This window comes from Eublepharis macularius, chromosome 13 (genome assembly GCF_028583425.1).
Source record: "Eublepharis macularius isolate TG4126 chromosome 13, MPM_Emac_v1.0, whole genome shotgun sequence".
In the NCBI taxonomy this organism is placed as follows: Eukaryota; Metazoa; Chordata; class Lepidosauria; order Squamata; family Eublepharidae; genus Eublepharis; species Eublepharis macularius.
The window spans coordinates 57,077,556-57,095,212 of record NC_072802.1 but is presented as its reverse complement, the minus strand read 5'-3'; the positions used below and the strand labels follow the sequence as shown (position 1 = coordinate 57,095,212).

Genomic DNA, 17,657 nt, shown 5'->3' with positions numbered 1-17,657 from the left:
CAATCTTAAGTCAAGTACATTTATTCGGAAATGAATGCCACTTAATGCTTAGGATCGGGTCTAGGCTTGCAGCCTAAACTTTTCTTTCAGAAAGCCTCTTGCAGTTGCTTGGGCAGGAATTTATGAGACCAAACAGTGAAAGCAATTTTAAATCTGTGGAAATTGGATGAAATCCGTAGCAGTCCCATCAGGCTGGGAACTGTTGGGAATAAGCTTCTCTGTTGAATTTCAACTTTCTATTGTTTAGAGAACCAAGTCTTCTTTTATTTCTTTTCCAAACATTTATGTGGTCTGGCACTTAGCAGAAGTATGCAGTGGGTTTTGAAATCAGATTATTTTAAAACCAGAAGTAATGCTCAGTTGGCTGCTATGCAAACACTTCCAAACCAGTTGCTTTCATTATGTATTAGTATTGGAGTGTGATGATGACCTCATACAACCGAAGCCGATTCTTTACTGTTGTGTTCAAAATAAAATGAGAGAAATTAACAATGCAAAGTAATATTACACTTCCATTCCCTAAATGGCTGTAATTCCATTAAGTGTTTCTGTTGAGCTCATAAACAATATGAACATTGCTGAACATTGAACATTCGCATATGCTCCCAAGCTGCACGTGTCATTGTTTTTCCTCCTCCCTGGCATCCTGTTTTGCTAAGTTGGGTCCCCAGTATGGTACTGTGGGTGCCATGGTGCCTGCTGATACTTTTCCTGGCACTTGCCAAGGGCTTTTAGAAAGTGGGTGGGTCTGGGTGGGGCTTGTGCCCGGTAGGGTTTCTGATTGGCCATGGGAGATCTGATTAGCTATGCAGATTAAAATGTTGCTACTGTGGCAGCTGCTACCACAGTGCTTTTTTTCTTTCTTTCACATTTTTCTTTCCCATTGTATTTTTAAAAACTGCTCCGCTTGTCTTCTGCACTTGGGCTTTCTCTTTGTGCATCCTGTTCTGTGTCTTGTGGCCACTATTTTGTGGTCGTGGCCACCATCCTGTGGCAGAATTCCAAAGGTTTGCATGGTTGGGGGACCCAGGCTGTAAAGAGAGAGCAAAATTCCTATATTCTTAATTGCTGTAATGCACACAGCACGGTGTCTTCAGAGGATACAGCCTGAGCCTTCAGCTGTTGCTTGCTGGTCTCTGAGCATCCCATTTGCATTGTTTCATGGGAGTGTGCTTACTTCATTGCTTATTGTTGTTCCAGATGGTTGAAGCCAGACTGTCCTTTCAGTGTAGTCTTCCCCCTAAAGATATTCCAGTAGAGTGTGCCCCCCCCCCCCCCGTGGACGTTTCTCCTTCTTTCAGTTTGGGCTTTCCACTCTACAGCTCTGTTGGCCTGGCTTGAACAGTTGTCTGTTTCTTAAGCGGCTATGTTGGGATTAAGTGGCAGAGTTCCCCAGTGCTATCCTCTGTGGCCTGCCAATCTATTTTGCTACTGATCCCTGACCGAGAGACTTTTTGTGTTTTCCTAATGCTGTGATGGGTGCTTTTGCCATGCTCTGATCATGCAAGCTGAGGAATGCAGCCACTGGACAGCTTGCTGTGGGGTCATGCCTGACAGTTGTATTGATTAGGGTATCTTGTCCCGTGCAGCATATCATACAAGGAGGGAGAGCTGCAGCATTCCAAAATTTCTTCTTCAATGTTAACTGAGATTAAGAAACACTCTTCCTCTTTATATTGGAGCTCCCTTTCATACCCTACCTTCAAAAAGAAACCAAAGGGAAAAGGGCACTGTTCATACCTTGGGAACCTAGCTTAGTTTAGCGTGGAATGTGCTTAGGAGCTGAAGACCAGTTGCATATGCATTTCAGTGCCACTGATGGCTTTTATGTGATGCTAGTCTTTGTGTTTGAGTCAGCATTCCGCCATGCTTTGTACATTTCAGCCCTTATCTCTTCTTAACCATTGATCTTAAAACTTCTAAGGAATGATTTATGAAAGAGGGGCAAGTATTTTGTCCATGCAAGATCTCCTGGAGCTCAGAGTCTGCTTCAAAGTGTGTTTCTCTGGAGAGGTGCACTGCTAGCACATCAGAGTGGCTTGTTTCTAGGCTGTAGATCACTAGCATGTCAGAGATGTATGCAGAGGGACTGGCACACATGGGCCAAATATTTAAAAAATGAGATGCTGTGCCATGTAGTCTCTGCATGGGTAAGTTCATGCATAAACTGCCTGTTGGTGCTGCACTCTTTTTCATGCTCACACTTTTGTCTCTGCATATCGGCTATAGATTTTTCTATTGTTAAAAGCTAGAGATTTATGTCCTGCACACGCAGCTTATATATATTAAAAATAGAGGGTCTTTGGTTCTCCTGTCCAATGCACATTAATATTTTAAATGGCTGCAAGTAAGTAAAATAGCTGTCTGGCTTCCCAGAACGTGAGTGGCAAGTACTTGAAAAATGTAGTGGATGGATTCTAATTTAGAAGCTCCCTCCATGCCATTTATTTAATTACAACCAAACCACTGCTGTTCCTGAAGTAGAAATGTGATGGCTTTCATTAAATCTCTTTTGCATTGGGGGTGCATTTCTTCCTGCTCACATCAGCACATATGAGGTATTCAGAAGCCAAAAGTTTTGAGAATTGAGGACTTGGGTGGGGGTGGATTCTAATAGTAGATGGCAGGGGATGTATGAAGCTGCTTTATATATGGCCAGACCAATAGTAGCATTTTGTCTACTCTTGACTGGCCGCAAAAAGCAGGAAAGCCTTCCTCTAGAGAGTTACAAAACAAAAGGCTCGAGGAAGTACACCAAAAGAGACACCAGAAAGTGAACCGTGCGAATTATATTATCAGTGAATAGACAAGTGCTACGTTATATCATATATCATAACATGTGTTTCCAAACGTGTTATGTGCGAACTTTTTTGGAAACACATGTTATGATATATGATATAACGTAGCACTTGTCTATTCACTGATAATATAATTCGCACGGTTCACTTTCTGGTGTCTCTTTTGGTGTACTCTTGACTGGCAGCAGATCTCCAAGAACTTGGGCAACAAAGGTTGTTTCCTGTATCTGCTATCTGAGATTGTTTAATGGGGGAATGTCAAGTGTTGAAGTTGGGAGTTTGTGAGAGGGGCCATGGTGTTGAACTTGAGGGATGCATATGCATGAAAAAGCTCCCTGATCCAATTAGTGGCATCTCCAGTTAAGATGAAAAAGATGAGGTAGTAGGTGATGGGAAAGTGAACTGCTGCTGGTCAGAGTAGACAATACTGACCTTGATCAAGGTCAGTACTGATCAAAGGTTTGACTTAGTATATGGCAGGTTCACATGTTTGTTTGACTTTCTACTTGCAAAGTGTGTGATCTGCTACTGAGCCATAGCAGATCTGGAGTATCATCTGGTGGGTCAGGATGCAGTCTACCTTGCCTGATGACTTGTGGGTGGAACCTGGTTGCTATGAGATGGAGAGAAGAGCAAAATCACTTATACTGGGTGGGGAACAGCCTGCTTCCTTGAGTCTGGCTACTCTTAGCTCTAACTCCCTTTCTTGTAGATCCTGAGAAGGAGTCTCAGACCTTCAGATTAAACTCTGAGACTTTCCAACCTTAGCAGCTGTTGCCTGGTTTGAACAGCTTGTGTGGTCATATTAGCATACAATGCTAGGATGTTTCTGAGGTTTGTGAAACGGTACTGGCACAGCTGGCTAGCCATTTCTTTGTTGGCACAAATGAAGCTGTTTCTTGCTTTGCATTTACAGACAAGCTTCAATATGAGTACAAAATATTCCATGTCTCCTGTTAGTTCCAGTTTCATAATTCTCATCCTATTGCATTGGTTGTTGGATGTCTTCTACCATCTCATTGCATGGTTTTATATTTTGTAATCTGCCTTGAGTCTCAACAAGAAAGCTGGGCTGTAAATAAATATTTTTGTATCCTGTTGAGAAGATAAGAAATCCCTCTGATGTGCAAGCACCTGCCTACTGACTGCAGAGTTCTGGTGGGCTTCTGCAGTCAGGACCCAGACCGGTTAGAACCTTCTACACATGGGGGGGGGAGATTCAAAAGGAGCTTGTGTGTGGGAGGGAGGGAGGGAGGGAGGAGGAGCATGTCCATGTGAGTGACAGCTGGAAAGCATCTTTTTCATGCATACATCCATCTATATCTTCCAAGTGGGAAGGATGAGCAGTGCCAGGTGCTATAGTTTCCACGCTAGGTTAGAAATATTTCTCTTTCATTTTCTTTATTAGTCTCTGCACCATACCTTCTGTAGCCTGTATACTGTCTAAAGATGCTGATAGTAGAATAAAGTTCATATTTGTTTAAGAGATAAAGAGACTGCCTGGATTCCTGCCTGTGAGTTTTGTCAAGCTGCCAGTTTTAATGAACAGCCCCATTTGCTGCTGCTCTGGCAACAAGCTGGAACGGGGGTGGTGGTAAAAACCAGGAGGTGGCAGTGACACCCCCCCCAAAGCTCTTACGAGAGAGTTGGGGAGTAGTGAGGGATCCCTGTTAGGAAGGATGGGTTTCCTTCAGCAAAACTACCCCCCTTCGGAAGAGAGTTGAGTCTTGCTTGCTTGTGGGATGGTTTCACAGGTTGGAAGTGAGGGCCACCTGGCAGATGCCGGGGTGGGAAACATTACAGGGGAAACAAGTTCTCTGTGTCTACTTCTTCTCTGGCTGATCGCAGGCATCAGGCTGGTCTTTCACTTATCCAGGTGTCCTTCCTGATTGGGAGGTGTCATTTTCCAGTGGGGACCTTAGTCTTCAGGCTGGTGACAGAGGCAGAATGTCGGTCTCTGCACCGAGTAATCTCCCTCCAAGCTACGGCCAAGTAAGAGTCAAATCTCTTCATGGCCTCCCTTGGGGAACTTTTATTATTATTATTATTATTTTACAAGGAAGAGATTTAAATGTACTTGCCCTGTTCCTGACAACTGTGATGTGTGTGTAGTTTCAACTTTGGTTTCTGTGCCATAGTTTGGCTGCATGATTCCTGTAAACATGAATGGTAAAGTGTTTTAATTCAGAAGTTATTTGACCCCCCCCCCCCCAGTGTACAGAGAAGAGCCTTGAACATGGATTGGACATTCTTAAGCTCTGAATGAAGTGTTCGCCCTCCCCACCGGTGTTATTTACAGAGACCTTGATCTCAGAGTTTAACATTCTCTCTCTCTCTTGGCTGTGGAGAGCTACCATTTTCAGTTTTGCTTCGTGATGACGTGTTTTGTGTTGTATCATATGTTGTGATAACTCTGGGGGAAAAATAGCGAGTGGGTCAAAGTCTAGCTGTAACATACATTGTCTTGTGTGGTAGTCTAGCAGGTCTGAGTTCTTAGCTGATTTGTGACCTGAAGGATTCTTGTGAGTGGGCGGAGGATAGGCTTATTTTTATTTCCTAGCTTTGGCTTGAGGTGGTTTTATGGTCTGAGGCAAAGCACTCTGTAATACCAATAAACTCCTTATTTGTCTGCACTGACTTCCCTCACCCCTGTTTTTAGGTTTTCCTATGTTTTGATTTTCTGTTGTTGTTCCCCCATTACATTTGGTATTTATTTGTTTGCCTCATTTATAACCCATATTTCTCCCCGGCGGGGACCCAAAGCAGCTTACATTGTTCTGCTTGCCTCAGAGCAGCCTTGTGAGGTACGTTAGGCTGAGGGTGTGTGACTGGCCCAGGGTCATCCAGCAAGCTTTCCTGGGGATTCAATCCTGGGTTTCCCAGATCTATCTGAAAATCTAACCACCACACTGGCCCTGTATGCATGTAGTTTGAAATTTAAAAGACCCTTAAAACCAATTTTAATTTTGAAGCAGTTGGCGCTATTAACTTGTAGAGCAGTTATGCCACAGTAGGAATAATTTTTCAGTGTGAAACATATACCCACTCATAGAATATTCAGTTCTCTCTTGTCTCATAAACCTAGGATTGCATGTGTGAAAAGGGGGAACTTTGCATTCTTTTGCTGTTTGTGGAAGCTGATGAAATGTAATCTGCATTTGACTCATGCCTGTTTGGGTAACTCTTTTGTTGACTTTGGAGACTAGTCCTATTAATGCCTTAAAGCGTCAAGAGATGGCTGTATCCTTGCTCCAAACCTTAATTGATTTCAGACTGCAAAGAGCCAGACCACTGTGGAACTGAGAAGGCAGTCCTGCTGATAATGATCGCTGTCTGTCACTTGAGCTGCTACAAATCTGTCTCCAGACAATTGTTCTCAGCAGTCACGATGCATGTTGATTAAAAATAATATTTTGTAATAAGGAGATTGAATTTGCAAGTCAAGTCGAGTTTATTTTTTGTTGTGGTTGAATTTGTGTTTAGGATTCCTGATATTTTAAACTTTTAGCACAAAGTCATGGAAGCAAGCTGTGCAGTATAGCTTAGTTGCCGTTCTGTTGGTTTTAGAGAATGTAATGGAGTCCCCAGTGCTGTCAGAAACAGGTTTTGGCAGGCATATCTGCTGCAGTAAGTATGCAGAAGCTTTCTTTCTCTCTCTCTTTGAGATTCATGTGGCATTTTATTGGATCGGTTAATGTAGGAATGACTTGCAGTACACAGTTTCGGAAGCAAACCGAGGGGCAGAGCTACTGTTAACCATATTGTCCATATGACTATTTAGTTAGGGGCCAGCCTGTACCTGTAGTGTTGACAGGTCTATATTTTATTTATTTATTTATTTATTTATTTATTTATTTATTTATTTATTTATTTATTTATTTATTTATTCGATTTATATACCGCCCATCCCCAGGGGCTCTGGGCGGTGAACAGTTAAAATTGATAAAAACAAAAACTAAAATCAATATACAAATAATAAAACAAATTAACAAGGTGCAGTGGTGGGGAGAACCCACTACTGGGAGTTTTAGCCTGGGAGTTATTCCTTTTCTTTCATTTTTCATATTTTGCCTTTTCACCAGTTAAGGCTGTGTCTTTGGTTCGTCAGCAAAGAGAATGGGGGACACACACCCACAACTCAACCCGAAATATACTGTAGATGCTACAAGTGTCATGGTATAACCATTAAAATATATTCAAAATAAATGTTTATTATACATTTATTATACATTTATATATTAAAAAAGGCATGAATATCAAGCTGCACAGGAAAGCTTTAGATAAGCTGTAACATTCTCCAAATACAGTTGATAATCATGTCAAATGACCAACACAAGACCATACATATTTTGGCCCAAGGGCCTTCCTCCTATGCAGCCTGACATTCACAGCCTTGGTTTTAATTTTATTATTGTGTACACTTTATAATAAATAATTATTTTGAATCTATTTTAATGGTTATAGCTTGATCTTTGGTTAGTCATCCATTGGAAAGTACTTAAGGGGGAGGCAGAAATTCATAGATGGTGCAGGGAAGTGTAACTTTTGACTGTGTTTCTGTCTTGCTTTTCTTCTATCAAGAAGATGAAGCTGATGTATGTAGAGTTCTTGGGGCGGCTTTCATTCAAGTACAACCCTGCGTAGTTTTAGTTTGTGCCTCACAGCTATATCCACAGGTTGCAATTCTAAGGGTATTTTTACAGAAGATCCCTTTGGCATAAATTCTGAGTAAACTAGGATCTGGCTGTATGTTCCAAAGGTCATGCTTTCTACAGAAATTTTGACGCCATTGGGTTGGGGAACAAACCTTGGGAAAAAAATTGGTGTGTGTATGGGGTCGGGGTGGGGGAGCGGGAATGGAAATATATGCAGCACTTCCTTATCAAACCTAAATGTATCGTACTGCTTTATCCCTCCCAAGGAAATGGAGGTTATTTTGACCCCAAAAATCATTGAAAAAAAATTGGTTTACCCATTTAAAACTTTCTATAGACATCACTCTCCTGTTATGCCTTCTCCTCAATGAATGCCAGGGCCCTGAAGTCTCTCTCTTCCCTCCACACTTCCTTTCTTTTTAAAGTGTGAGGTTCATCAGAAGTGTAAATGGGGTCATTCTGGCCCCTGATAGACTTGGCTTGAAAGTGAAAGTACTTTGCATAATTGTAAATAGGGGTTCTAGTGACCCCAACAAATATTGGAAAATGATTAGTGCTGTTTCCACGTATGAATAAATGAACCAACACCTTATCTCCATTTTATAGGAAGGTGGAGCAAATAGTGGAAACTAAAATTTCTCTCCATAATTTATATCCATAGACTTTTGCTGTGTAAAAATATCACACCTTTGGCTTTGGGGTTTTACGCTACTTTTGGAATTGGGAGTCGCAGTGACCCCCAAGGAAACCGCTCTTTGCCGTCTGAATTGTTGTGTATATGGTAGGAACAGGTAAGAGTCCTGTGTTTGCACTCTCTCAAAGCTTCCCTTATGTCCACAGACACATAGAAAAGCTCAAATTAAAATGTACCCCAATTTTGGAAAACGGGGTCATTGTATCCCCCTGAAAGCCAAGCCTGGGAATGTTTGTAGGCATCCTCTGAACTTCTTCACATTTTCCAGACTTGAAGGAGCCATTCATCCTGGAACTTTAGATGCCCCCTAGCCATCTGTCCATTAAACGGTTTCCCTTTGTTATTCAGGAAGAGCTCTTAATTGTAAGGCTCTAACAGGTGCAGCCTGATGGCAGGTTACAAGAAGGCTAGCAGTTACAACTGTTAAAAATTATTGCTTTCTTTAAAATGTCTTGTTCTTTAAAAGGGGTGGGGGGTCAATTTTACCCCACTTACATTTCTGTGAGGATTTAATGTTTTCAGTGAGGGGTAATTTTGACCTCCGATTCCAGATTTTATAGTTTTTGTCCTGCATTGCTGAAGAAAGTTATTCTTGAGGCCTGATTTTTTTTATTAGTAGCTTATGCCATGATTGAGAGAACTATCAGGTTTCCATTTTGTGGGCTGTAAATTGAGGTCATTTTGACCCCAATTCCCAAGTATTGTAGCCTGGTTTTTTCCTTGAAGGGTTAAAAATATAAAATGCATCATTTATAAGTTTGCATACTACTTGGCATGTTTATGGAATTAAAAATTATAAATACCTTGCTTTTCTACAAACAAAACTGCAAATGTACCCAGCATTAGAGAGAAGGAGAGCTGCAAACTGCTGCATTCCAGACAACTTAAACAAATGTATCTTACTCCTTGCCATTTCAGAGAGAGGAAAAAAATGGAAGTTGGAAAATAGCAAACACAGTTTTTTAAATAAAAGGAAGTTATTTGGGGAGGTAATGTCTCCTACTGTCACAGCAGCATTTTTGAATGTTGAGTTAAACTTTATAACATTGAACACTAACGTTATCAGCAGACACATTATACTATATTAATTGTGGACAAAATAATATTTAAACAACGAACAACTCCTTGTCTGTATTATAGACAAAATTTATTGTTACCTAATGCTATAGTTTGTCTTACTTAAAAATATTCCTATACTGCTTTGAAGTATTCCACTCTTTCTAAAAGAGGAAATACATTGTACCAATTTATTTCAGTATTCCCCCAAATGTCCAGAGTTGTTGTTGTTGTTGTTGTTTTTGAAAAATCAGTGCGGGGAGTGGGGGAGGAGAGAGTGCTGGGGAGAAAAGCCTAAAAAATACTTTGCATCCTCCCAAATATTTCCACCCCCCCCTTAGTCCTTCACATTTCTGGTGCATTCATAATAGGCTAGGAAAGACTCTTAACCCAAGCCTAAAAATGCAGGACTATTCCTCACTCTCTTCCCAATGGGCCTTTGGCAGAGCATTTTCCAGCCTTACCATTTAAATGTTTTCATTATTAGTCAACATTGCAGGGAGGGAATGATAATATATACCTTATTTTTATATAAAAGAGGCCACTTTCCTAGCTACTGTGGCTATGGAAATTGGTGTTGATTGCACAGATGACGGCTTAAGAAGCATTTTATGTTGACTATTAGCCTATTTTCAACATTGTCTTGTTGTCCTGGCTCATCTACTCTGTGTGTGTGTGTGGGGGGGGGGGTGTAATCCATATTGTAGATGGAGAAGCTGAAGCTGGGAGAGGATAGCTTGTCTGAGGCTCTCTCTAGTATGGCAGAGGCAAGATTCAAGCTAGGGGCTCCCTAATTTGTAAGAGTAATGGTTGGCTGTGGCTGCTCATACTAGCCCATCCTTAAGGAAAGCTGGGTGCTGTTAGCAGGGATTGAAAGTGCATTGTGAGAAGCAGCCTGACGTCTCAAGCGTCTGACTAAGCAAGTAGTCGGCGTTGGTAGAGCCACACCCGTTTTCAAAGCTTTTTATTTGTTCTGTGTTTACAAAATTTGACACAACCTTTTACAGGTGGTTACATGTTGAGTCTTGAACACGTTATTTCTTCTTCAAAAACATAGATGTGTAAACCATTTTAAGGGGATGTATTCATTTGACAGAACTTACTGGTTGTATAGTGTTGTAATCCTTTGAAGTTTCCAAGTAGGTCTATTGAGATTTTGTTTGACACCTCTTTCAAACAAAACTTGCTTTTTTTTGTCATGCAGAGCTGCGCTGCGTACCAGGGCAATTTGCTTGCCGCAGTGGTTCGATCCAGTGCATCCCCCTGAACTGGCAGTGCGATGGATGGCCCACCTGTGAGGATGAGAGTGATGAAGTTGACTGTCCGAGTAAGTATTCCTAAAATAAATTGTGTTCTCTGCTTAAGTCCCATGAACATTTTGTGAGGAAGTGATTATCTGAGAACTGTGTATGTGTGTTGAATATATGAAGCTGTTTTATACAAAGTCAGACCAGGGTTCCATCTTGCTCAGCATTATGTACTCTGACTGGTGTAGCTCTTCAGGGACTTGGTTGGAGAAATGTCTTTTTGCAACAGCTGCTACTTGGAGATGCAGGGGACTAAATTGGACATCCTTCGCATGCAAAGGAACATGTGCTGTCCAGAGACCACGAAGAATACTGTAAGTTATCTGATTGCATTGATGTTAGTAAAGTGAGTTGGAGCCAAGAGCCATTAAGCAAAAGAACTCCTGGCACTGTTCCACAAATGCCTGCGCAGGAGATCAGACAGTGCTGTAATGGACAAGTTCTGCAGCACCTTCCATGCTACTGCTTGTACAAAACAGTTTGTGCAACATATTTGGATTTTCTTTGCTTTTCTCACACAACACTCTGGCATACGGTATAAAACATCTCTTCTGCAAGTAATAGATGCGTTCTGTGTGCAGTACTTGACCCTTGGTTTAGCTTTGCTATCCCATTCAGTGTAGCTGAAATCCTAATTTGATTTTAGGTAACATACATCTCTTGAAGATGGTTTTTTTGCATGCTACAAGTTCATCAGGATTCCAGAGGCCCAGGTTTCTGTCCCTTGTGTCTAAAGAGATGTGGCTGAATGTGGTATGATGTCAAAAATTGAACATGAAGCAGATAACTGATAATTTGTCCACAACCTGATTGGGAGTCCCATTTGCTTCTTAAGAGAAAGAGAGCACACTCGGATAGGTCTTCAGTTGCCATTTTGCAATAGTATTCACCAGCTGTAGTTTACCCTCCATGCTCATGAAAATTGTGTGGTTGTAACAGGCTCCCTTGCCTGTGTCTGAACTAAGCTTCCACTACTCCAAAGGAAAGATTTATCTTTTCCTTTGGATAGTGTTCAGCAATTAGTTCAAGACCTGTCAAGCAACATTATTCTTTGAACCATTTGCTTATTTGTACATTTATTTGTAAAAGGTTCTTTATTGCTTTACCGCTTCTAATCAAAGTACTCAGACACCTGTTAGAGTTTATTTCTTTTATTGAAAATACACTGTTTTTTTAATGAAGCAAGTAATTAAACATATATGATTATTAATATGTCCTATAAAAATAGAACACAGAAAGGCAATCAGAATTAAATTTGCTAACATTTCCTAACTAACTCTTAAGTTTAAAAATAATCAAAGTTCTTACGAAATGCATTCGCCTACATTGCAAAGAGAAGAATCTCACCTAATCTGCATGAGATCTCTTCCAATCAGAACGCTAACTCATTATCTAGATTAGCATATTTTATAGGTTATCATATGCAAATATCTAAGCTCTTTTCACGTAATAGCATAAGAAAACTATGATTTGTTTAATGCTTCGTTGAATATGCATAATTTCTATTGTATAACCGTCTAATTAGCCAAAAATGACATTATAGCTAACTTGCAAAACAAAGCCAAATGACAAGAAGAGTTAAGATACTAGATTACTATTGGTCCGGTCTCTGATAAAAAACAATCTAGATGGAGTCCACTATTTTTAATTAGCTGTCAAAAGATTAAAGCGCACCTGTTTTAGTTACCTAACACTCTAAAAAAATGCACAGACAGTTCATGAAAAGTTTAAAAATTCACCTAGAATACAAGCTGTCACTATATATTAGCTTAGTATTGATTAGTATAATGTGCTTTAATCTATATTATTACAAGATGGTGATTGCTCACTGTTTAAAATATGCAAGTTTGCAATAGCCCTCCAGCTCATGATAGGGATCTGACAGAAATTGACGGTGTTCATTTAGTTATTTTTTAAAACAGAGTTTTAATTGATTTTTATTCAGTTCCCATGCTTTTAACATTTGTTTCAAGAGGCATATTTTATATGTGCTCCAAACTTAAGAGAACCACCTCCTCCCCTTACATCTTTTGTTGCATTTCAGGTAAAAGCCTGTGCACTCTACGGATTTCTAGAGTGGAAAGTTATTCTGTTCTGTGTTTTGGGGAGAGGTCTTCCTGGGATTTCAATCCTCCATCTCCATAAACTCTCAGCCACATTTTATTTATTTTATTTTTATATTTTATAGTCTTACTCACTGAGACTCAAAGTGGACGCAGCGTGTAAGATAATGCAGTCAATAAGGCATCTAATAAGCCACACAGCGTAGACTATAGAAATTTGAAACAAAGGAGAAATATGAAGTGAGAGATGTTAATTCGTGTGTCTTCCTTCAGAATTCCAAGCATCTTGTTCTTCTTTCACTTCCAAATTGCATCTAGTTGTTAGGCAGATTCAAATTGGACTTTGTGGTTGATGCATTAATGTGTAACTAATTTGTAGTTTGTAGTTGTTGTCCTTGCATCAGCATGATCAAGCTAGAAGCAAGACAAGTTTTATAGCTGGGACTCTTGTACAAGAAGTATGAGTGCTGATCTCCTGCAGTTGGGTGTTATCTTGAGAACCTTGTGTGTCTTTTCCCTCCCTTTGTGATTATAAAACATAGATGTCTGCTTATTCCTTCAGTGAAAGCTACTGTGGCCTGGTCTAAACAGGTGGCACACTGAGGTGGTTCACGCACACAGGATGGTAGAATGGATTGTACCACTTCAGAAGGCAGGTTGCAGCATTACATCTTCTTCAAAGCTCCTCTGCATTAATAATTCCCTGTGAGTGGGGAAAACAACCACAGCATACAGATGGCAAGGCTAAAACTTTTCTCCCTGAACTTAATTAATGGAAATTTTCCCCCCTATGGAAGAACATTCAGAATAGGCACCCTCCTCCTGCAATATGACATGGTATGACCTATTCTACCACTTAATTTTGTTGCATGTATAGATGAAGGCCTCTGTTTCCCTTTGTGGCAGGCAGAGATGGGATTCCTTGCTGTTCAGTTGTTTTTGTTTAATGCAGTTCTTTGCATTTTGACTTCATCCTGGATATTTCTTTTTAAAACTTGACCAGATGTCAGGTTTGATAGATATAGGAGGCTTGGAGAGACCAGTTCTTTACTCCTGTCTTTCACCAGTACTTTACACATTCACTCCCAGTTGGAAAACCTGGCTGGGACTTGCCCCTCGCTTGTTCCATTACAGCAGCCTAGTTGAAGAAGGAGAGGTGGGAAAGAGGTGAGGCTGAAGAGCACTGCTGCCCTATCCCCTTTTCAAAGTTACCCATAGGCCAAGTTTAGAAACTCTGTGCAAGTGGTCCTGTATGCCCATGGGGCAAGAAGCAGACCCCTCTTAACAAAGCACTTGGTGATGTGATAGGGGAATCCAGCTCATCAAAGAGAAGAACCAGCACTTTCCTGGCACACACTCTCGGCTTTGGCTAAAATGGCTTTTTGAATCCTGGCTCTGTCTATTCTAGTATAGAAACAAAAATTGCCAGATGCTAGGAAATCTTACAGCACCATAATAAAAATCCTTTTAAGTTAATATTAACTGGATGCCTTGCAAGCAAATTCTAGATAGGAAAACCCCAAGAGTTTCTACCTCTCGTTTCAGTGTTGGTCTAAGTGCAATTTGGCTCTTCACAGCTACTTGTGTGCTGCTTTGCCTGAAGAGGTCAGTGCCCTTTCCTGCAGCTTTATAGCCAGGTAGTTTCAACAGAAGCAGAAACCTGACCTTGGTGGTGGTTTGTGTTTATGTGCTTCTAAGACTAAAGACCGTTCAATGATTCATGTTTCATAATGAGCCTGTGGAAATCTCTATCATGTTTAGTTGCTTCATTATTTTTTAAAAACTCTGTTCACCTTAAGCTGTTAGACTAGAACGGCGAGTGAGGGCTTGAGAGGAAGGGAATCTGCCGCATAGTGTTTAGTAATCAGAAAAAACCTTGCAAGAGGCACACTGTCATAGGGGTGTGTGTGTGTTGCTAGCTGGTTCCCCCCCTCCCCTTTTCCATTCCTTTGGCCATTTTGAGTTTTCTTTTGATAAAGATGGAGCGCTCTGTTTGCCATATAGAATATGGGGCTAATTTGTAATGAACCAACTGTTTCTAGGCCTCCTGATTACAGGTATGTCTATAACTAAGTAAAGGAGGCTAGGAACAAGAGAGCTTCAGCACGCTTGACAGAAGACCATGTTACAAGGAAGAGAAGCGGAGGTAGTTAGGGGAGGCTGAGCTGAGAGATGCCTGTATCAAAGTGAGTCGTATTTACTCATGAATTCTGAAAGATAAATTTCTTGTCCTGTTTTCTCTGATCTACAAAACAGTGTAGAAAATGTGTAAAGTGAGTGTATGAAAAATATGCAGGCCTGAAAGCTTGGATGTAGAAGCAATGTTAAGCAGTACCCAAGAGATAAATCTCAGTAACTCTTCAAAAGATTAATCATAGGAAAAAAAACAAGAAATGGGGAATGGAAATAATTACTGAACTTAAAAAGGATTAAATACTGTTTTGAAGACTGCAGAGAAAACATAACAGCAGTTTTAGGATACATATTTTATGTTGCATTTTTTAGCATGTTGAGATCCTCCTTACCAAAAGTAGTGGAGTTTGAGGGGAGGAGAAGCATTCCTTTTTGTAAGGTTAGGATGTTGTTCAGTTCTCATGGATTTGATCATGTCCAACTATTCTATGAGGTCAAGAATTCCTGTGTGTGTGTGTGCGCACAAACAGCAAGCTATTCTTCTAATTGCATCATGAAATCTTCTCATAGCCAAAAGAGGAAAAGTGTAACTGGTCTGCCTCCTCTCTCAGGAGTAGGAATCTTAAAGGAGCAGCACCTTTGCACAGTGCTGTTCTTCAGTAGTCTCCTGATGGGTTCACTGGCATTTGGAGCAAAATGAGGCAGGAGGTCATAAAATCTTAAGTAGATGATATGGCTTGTTCTGAGCTTTCCCTGGAGAATGGATCTAGACAAAGTGCCAGCCAGCCGTTCTTACTGCTGCAAGACCAGAATTTCTGTGCGATGCCCAGTTTGGTGATCGGTAGTGCTGAGGATCCATGGGGGCAACCCTGCCATTTTTGCTTTTTGGTGGTCCCTGTAGACTCTCAAGGCATGCAGTGGGACCTTGTGGTTGTGTTTCTATTGTCTTTCTCTTCCTCAGGCTGGTGATAAAAGTGAGATTTGGGGAGCTGTCTTTGCTGCTGTTCAGCAGGGGTTGGCACGCCTGTCATATATCATCAGCATTCTCTGAAACCAAGAAAGCTGTTGTGTTGGTGGCATTGTGTGCTTTTGTTTATTATTATGGGGTGGTTGTTAGCAAGAGTAGGAGAGAAGGCTGCTTGTTTACCTTTAGCCCAGCAGCAGTCAGTGACAGAACCTAGCAAGTAGCATAACAAAACCGTTTCTACTAGAGTCTGCTTTAATTACAGGTGATTTCTAAGCACGAACAAGAACACAGCCAGCCCATCAGTGGCACAAGTCAGTGCCCACAACTGCCTCTTGTTAAAGGCTATAATAAGTCATTGCAGTTGCTAAAACATTAATTTCATAGTTTCGCAATAAAGTTGTGTTTTTGTAACTGACATAAAATCAGACCTGTCGCTTAAAGTATCCTGGGGGCGGGGAGTGGGAGGTGGTTGCGTTTCTAATCAAGCTTTAAAACTATTTATTAGAGCCTTGCATGTGCGTGTAATCAAATGCCCAGCCTTACCTGAGTGACACTGATAGAGTATGTATTCTGCATTGCACACCTTCTCTGTGAAAATCTTTTATGCTAGCTGATGGTGGGATAAATCAAATGGGCAGGATAGAGGCAGGATAATTTGGAGGCCTTGGCAAGTAAGCTCCTATACAGCAATAGTACCACAATAGTAGCAGCCAAGGTAACTGAAGATTTCCCCTTACTGCATGGGATGATATGAAAGTTCTTTTGAGCCCTGGATAAGCCTCTTGTTTATGGTATAACTGCATTCTTCTGCAGATAATTCAGTAGTGGGGTGGCATTCAATATATTTGTTAAAACCAGAACCAAAAACAAAAAAGATTTTTGTTAAAACCTAGTTTCAGGTGAGTCGCTGTGTTGGTCTGCAGTCAAACAGTGAGATTTTAGTCCCATAGCACCTTAGAGACCAACAAGATTTTCAGAGTATCTGATGAAGGGAGCTTTGATTCTTGAAAGCTTTTGCCTTGAAAATCTTGCTGGTCTTTAAGGTGCTACTGGACTCGACTCTTGCTGTTAAAAGCAGGAAAACTGTTTATTAGCGCCATCAGATGGAAGACGTCTGCCACCGACCTACCTGCCTGTCAGCCTGTAGCAATGGCTGTCCAGTGTTTTTCTGTTGGAGAGTGTCATCAGGTGAGTGCTGGTAAGGCTGGGAGGAACTGGGTAATTAGAGTGCTTATTCTTCTTTGTTGTCCATCAGATCGCAGTAAAAATGCAAAGGACTGGGAGAGGGAATGGAAGAGGACAGCCTCCCCCCCCCCCAAAACTCTATAAAAATGTTTGCCTGTGACCTCTCCTCCCCCTCCCCGAACCCCAATTACAGAAGAATTGGATGGTTTTTAAAACTGCTCTTGATGAAAGCACCAGCTCTGTGGATTATAGTTAAAAAGTCCAGTAGCACGTTTAAGACTAACCAACTTTATTGTGATACATGGAGGATATGAAGAAACTGGCCAGAAATATATAGGTGGTACGGGAGGCCGGAGAGGGTGTAGGGAGTGAGGGCCATGTAGATGCAAATCAGTTGCAGAAGTCATGAAGGAGGTGGAGTGCACTTTATGGATTATGACTGTCTTAGGCTAGGGAGTTGTGCAAATCAGTGGCTGGTTCCCACAGTGAAGCATTCCTCTGAATTTCAGGGACAGAAGGGCTGAACAGAATCATCTGCCTCTGCTCCCCAAATCAGAACTATCTCAGTCTTTTTACATGAGGCCTCTGATAGAGTTGAAAGTTCTGCAGTAGGGCAGAATCATTAAGGGGCCCTGAGTGTGTCTGTACTCAGCTGTCATCACTAAGTCCTGCTTATTACTTTACTCTCTTTCTCTCCCACATCTCTCCTTACTTTGCAATTTTTATTTTTAACAGCAAATTACATTAAATTCCAGCTTAAATGTAAGCCCTGACACTCAAAAATTCTTCCTTTTTTGCT

General features: G+C 41.0%; 1 protein-coding gene across 1 annotated transcript in view; it reads left to right on the top strand.

The window, feature by feature from the left end:
- The window catches only part of DGCR2 (DiGeorge syndrome critical region gene 2), an 84,501-nt gene that overhangs the window by 24,492 nt on the left and 42,352 nt on the right, over window positions 1–17,657 (top strand). The window contains exon 2 of the mRNA XM_054996082.1: window positions 10,408–10,530. Coding sequence (XP_054852057.1) covers window positions 10,408–10,530 — 123 coding nt within the window. The remainder of the gene's footprint in view (window positions 1–10,407; window positions 10,531–17,657) is intronic.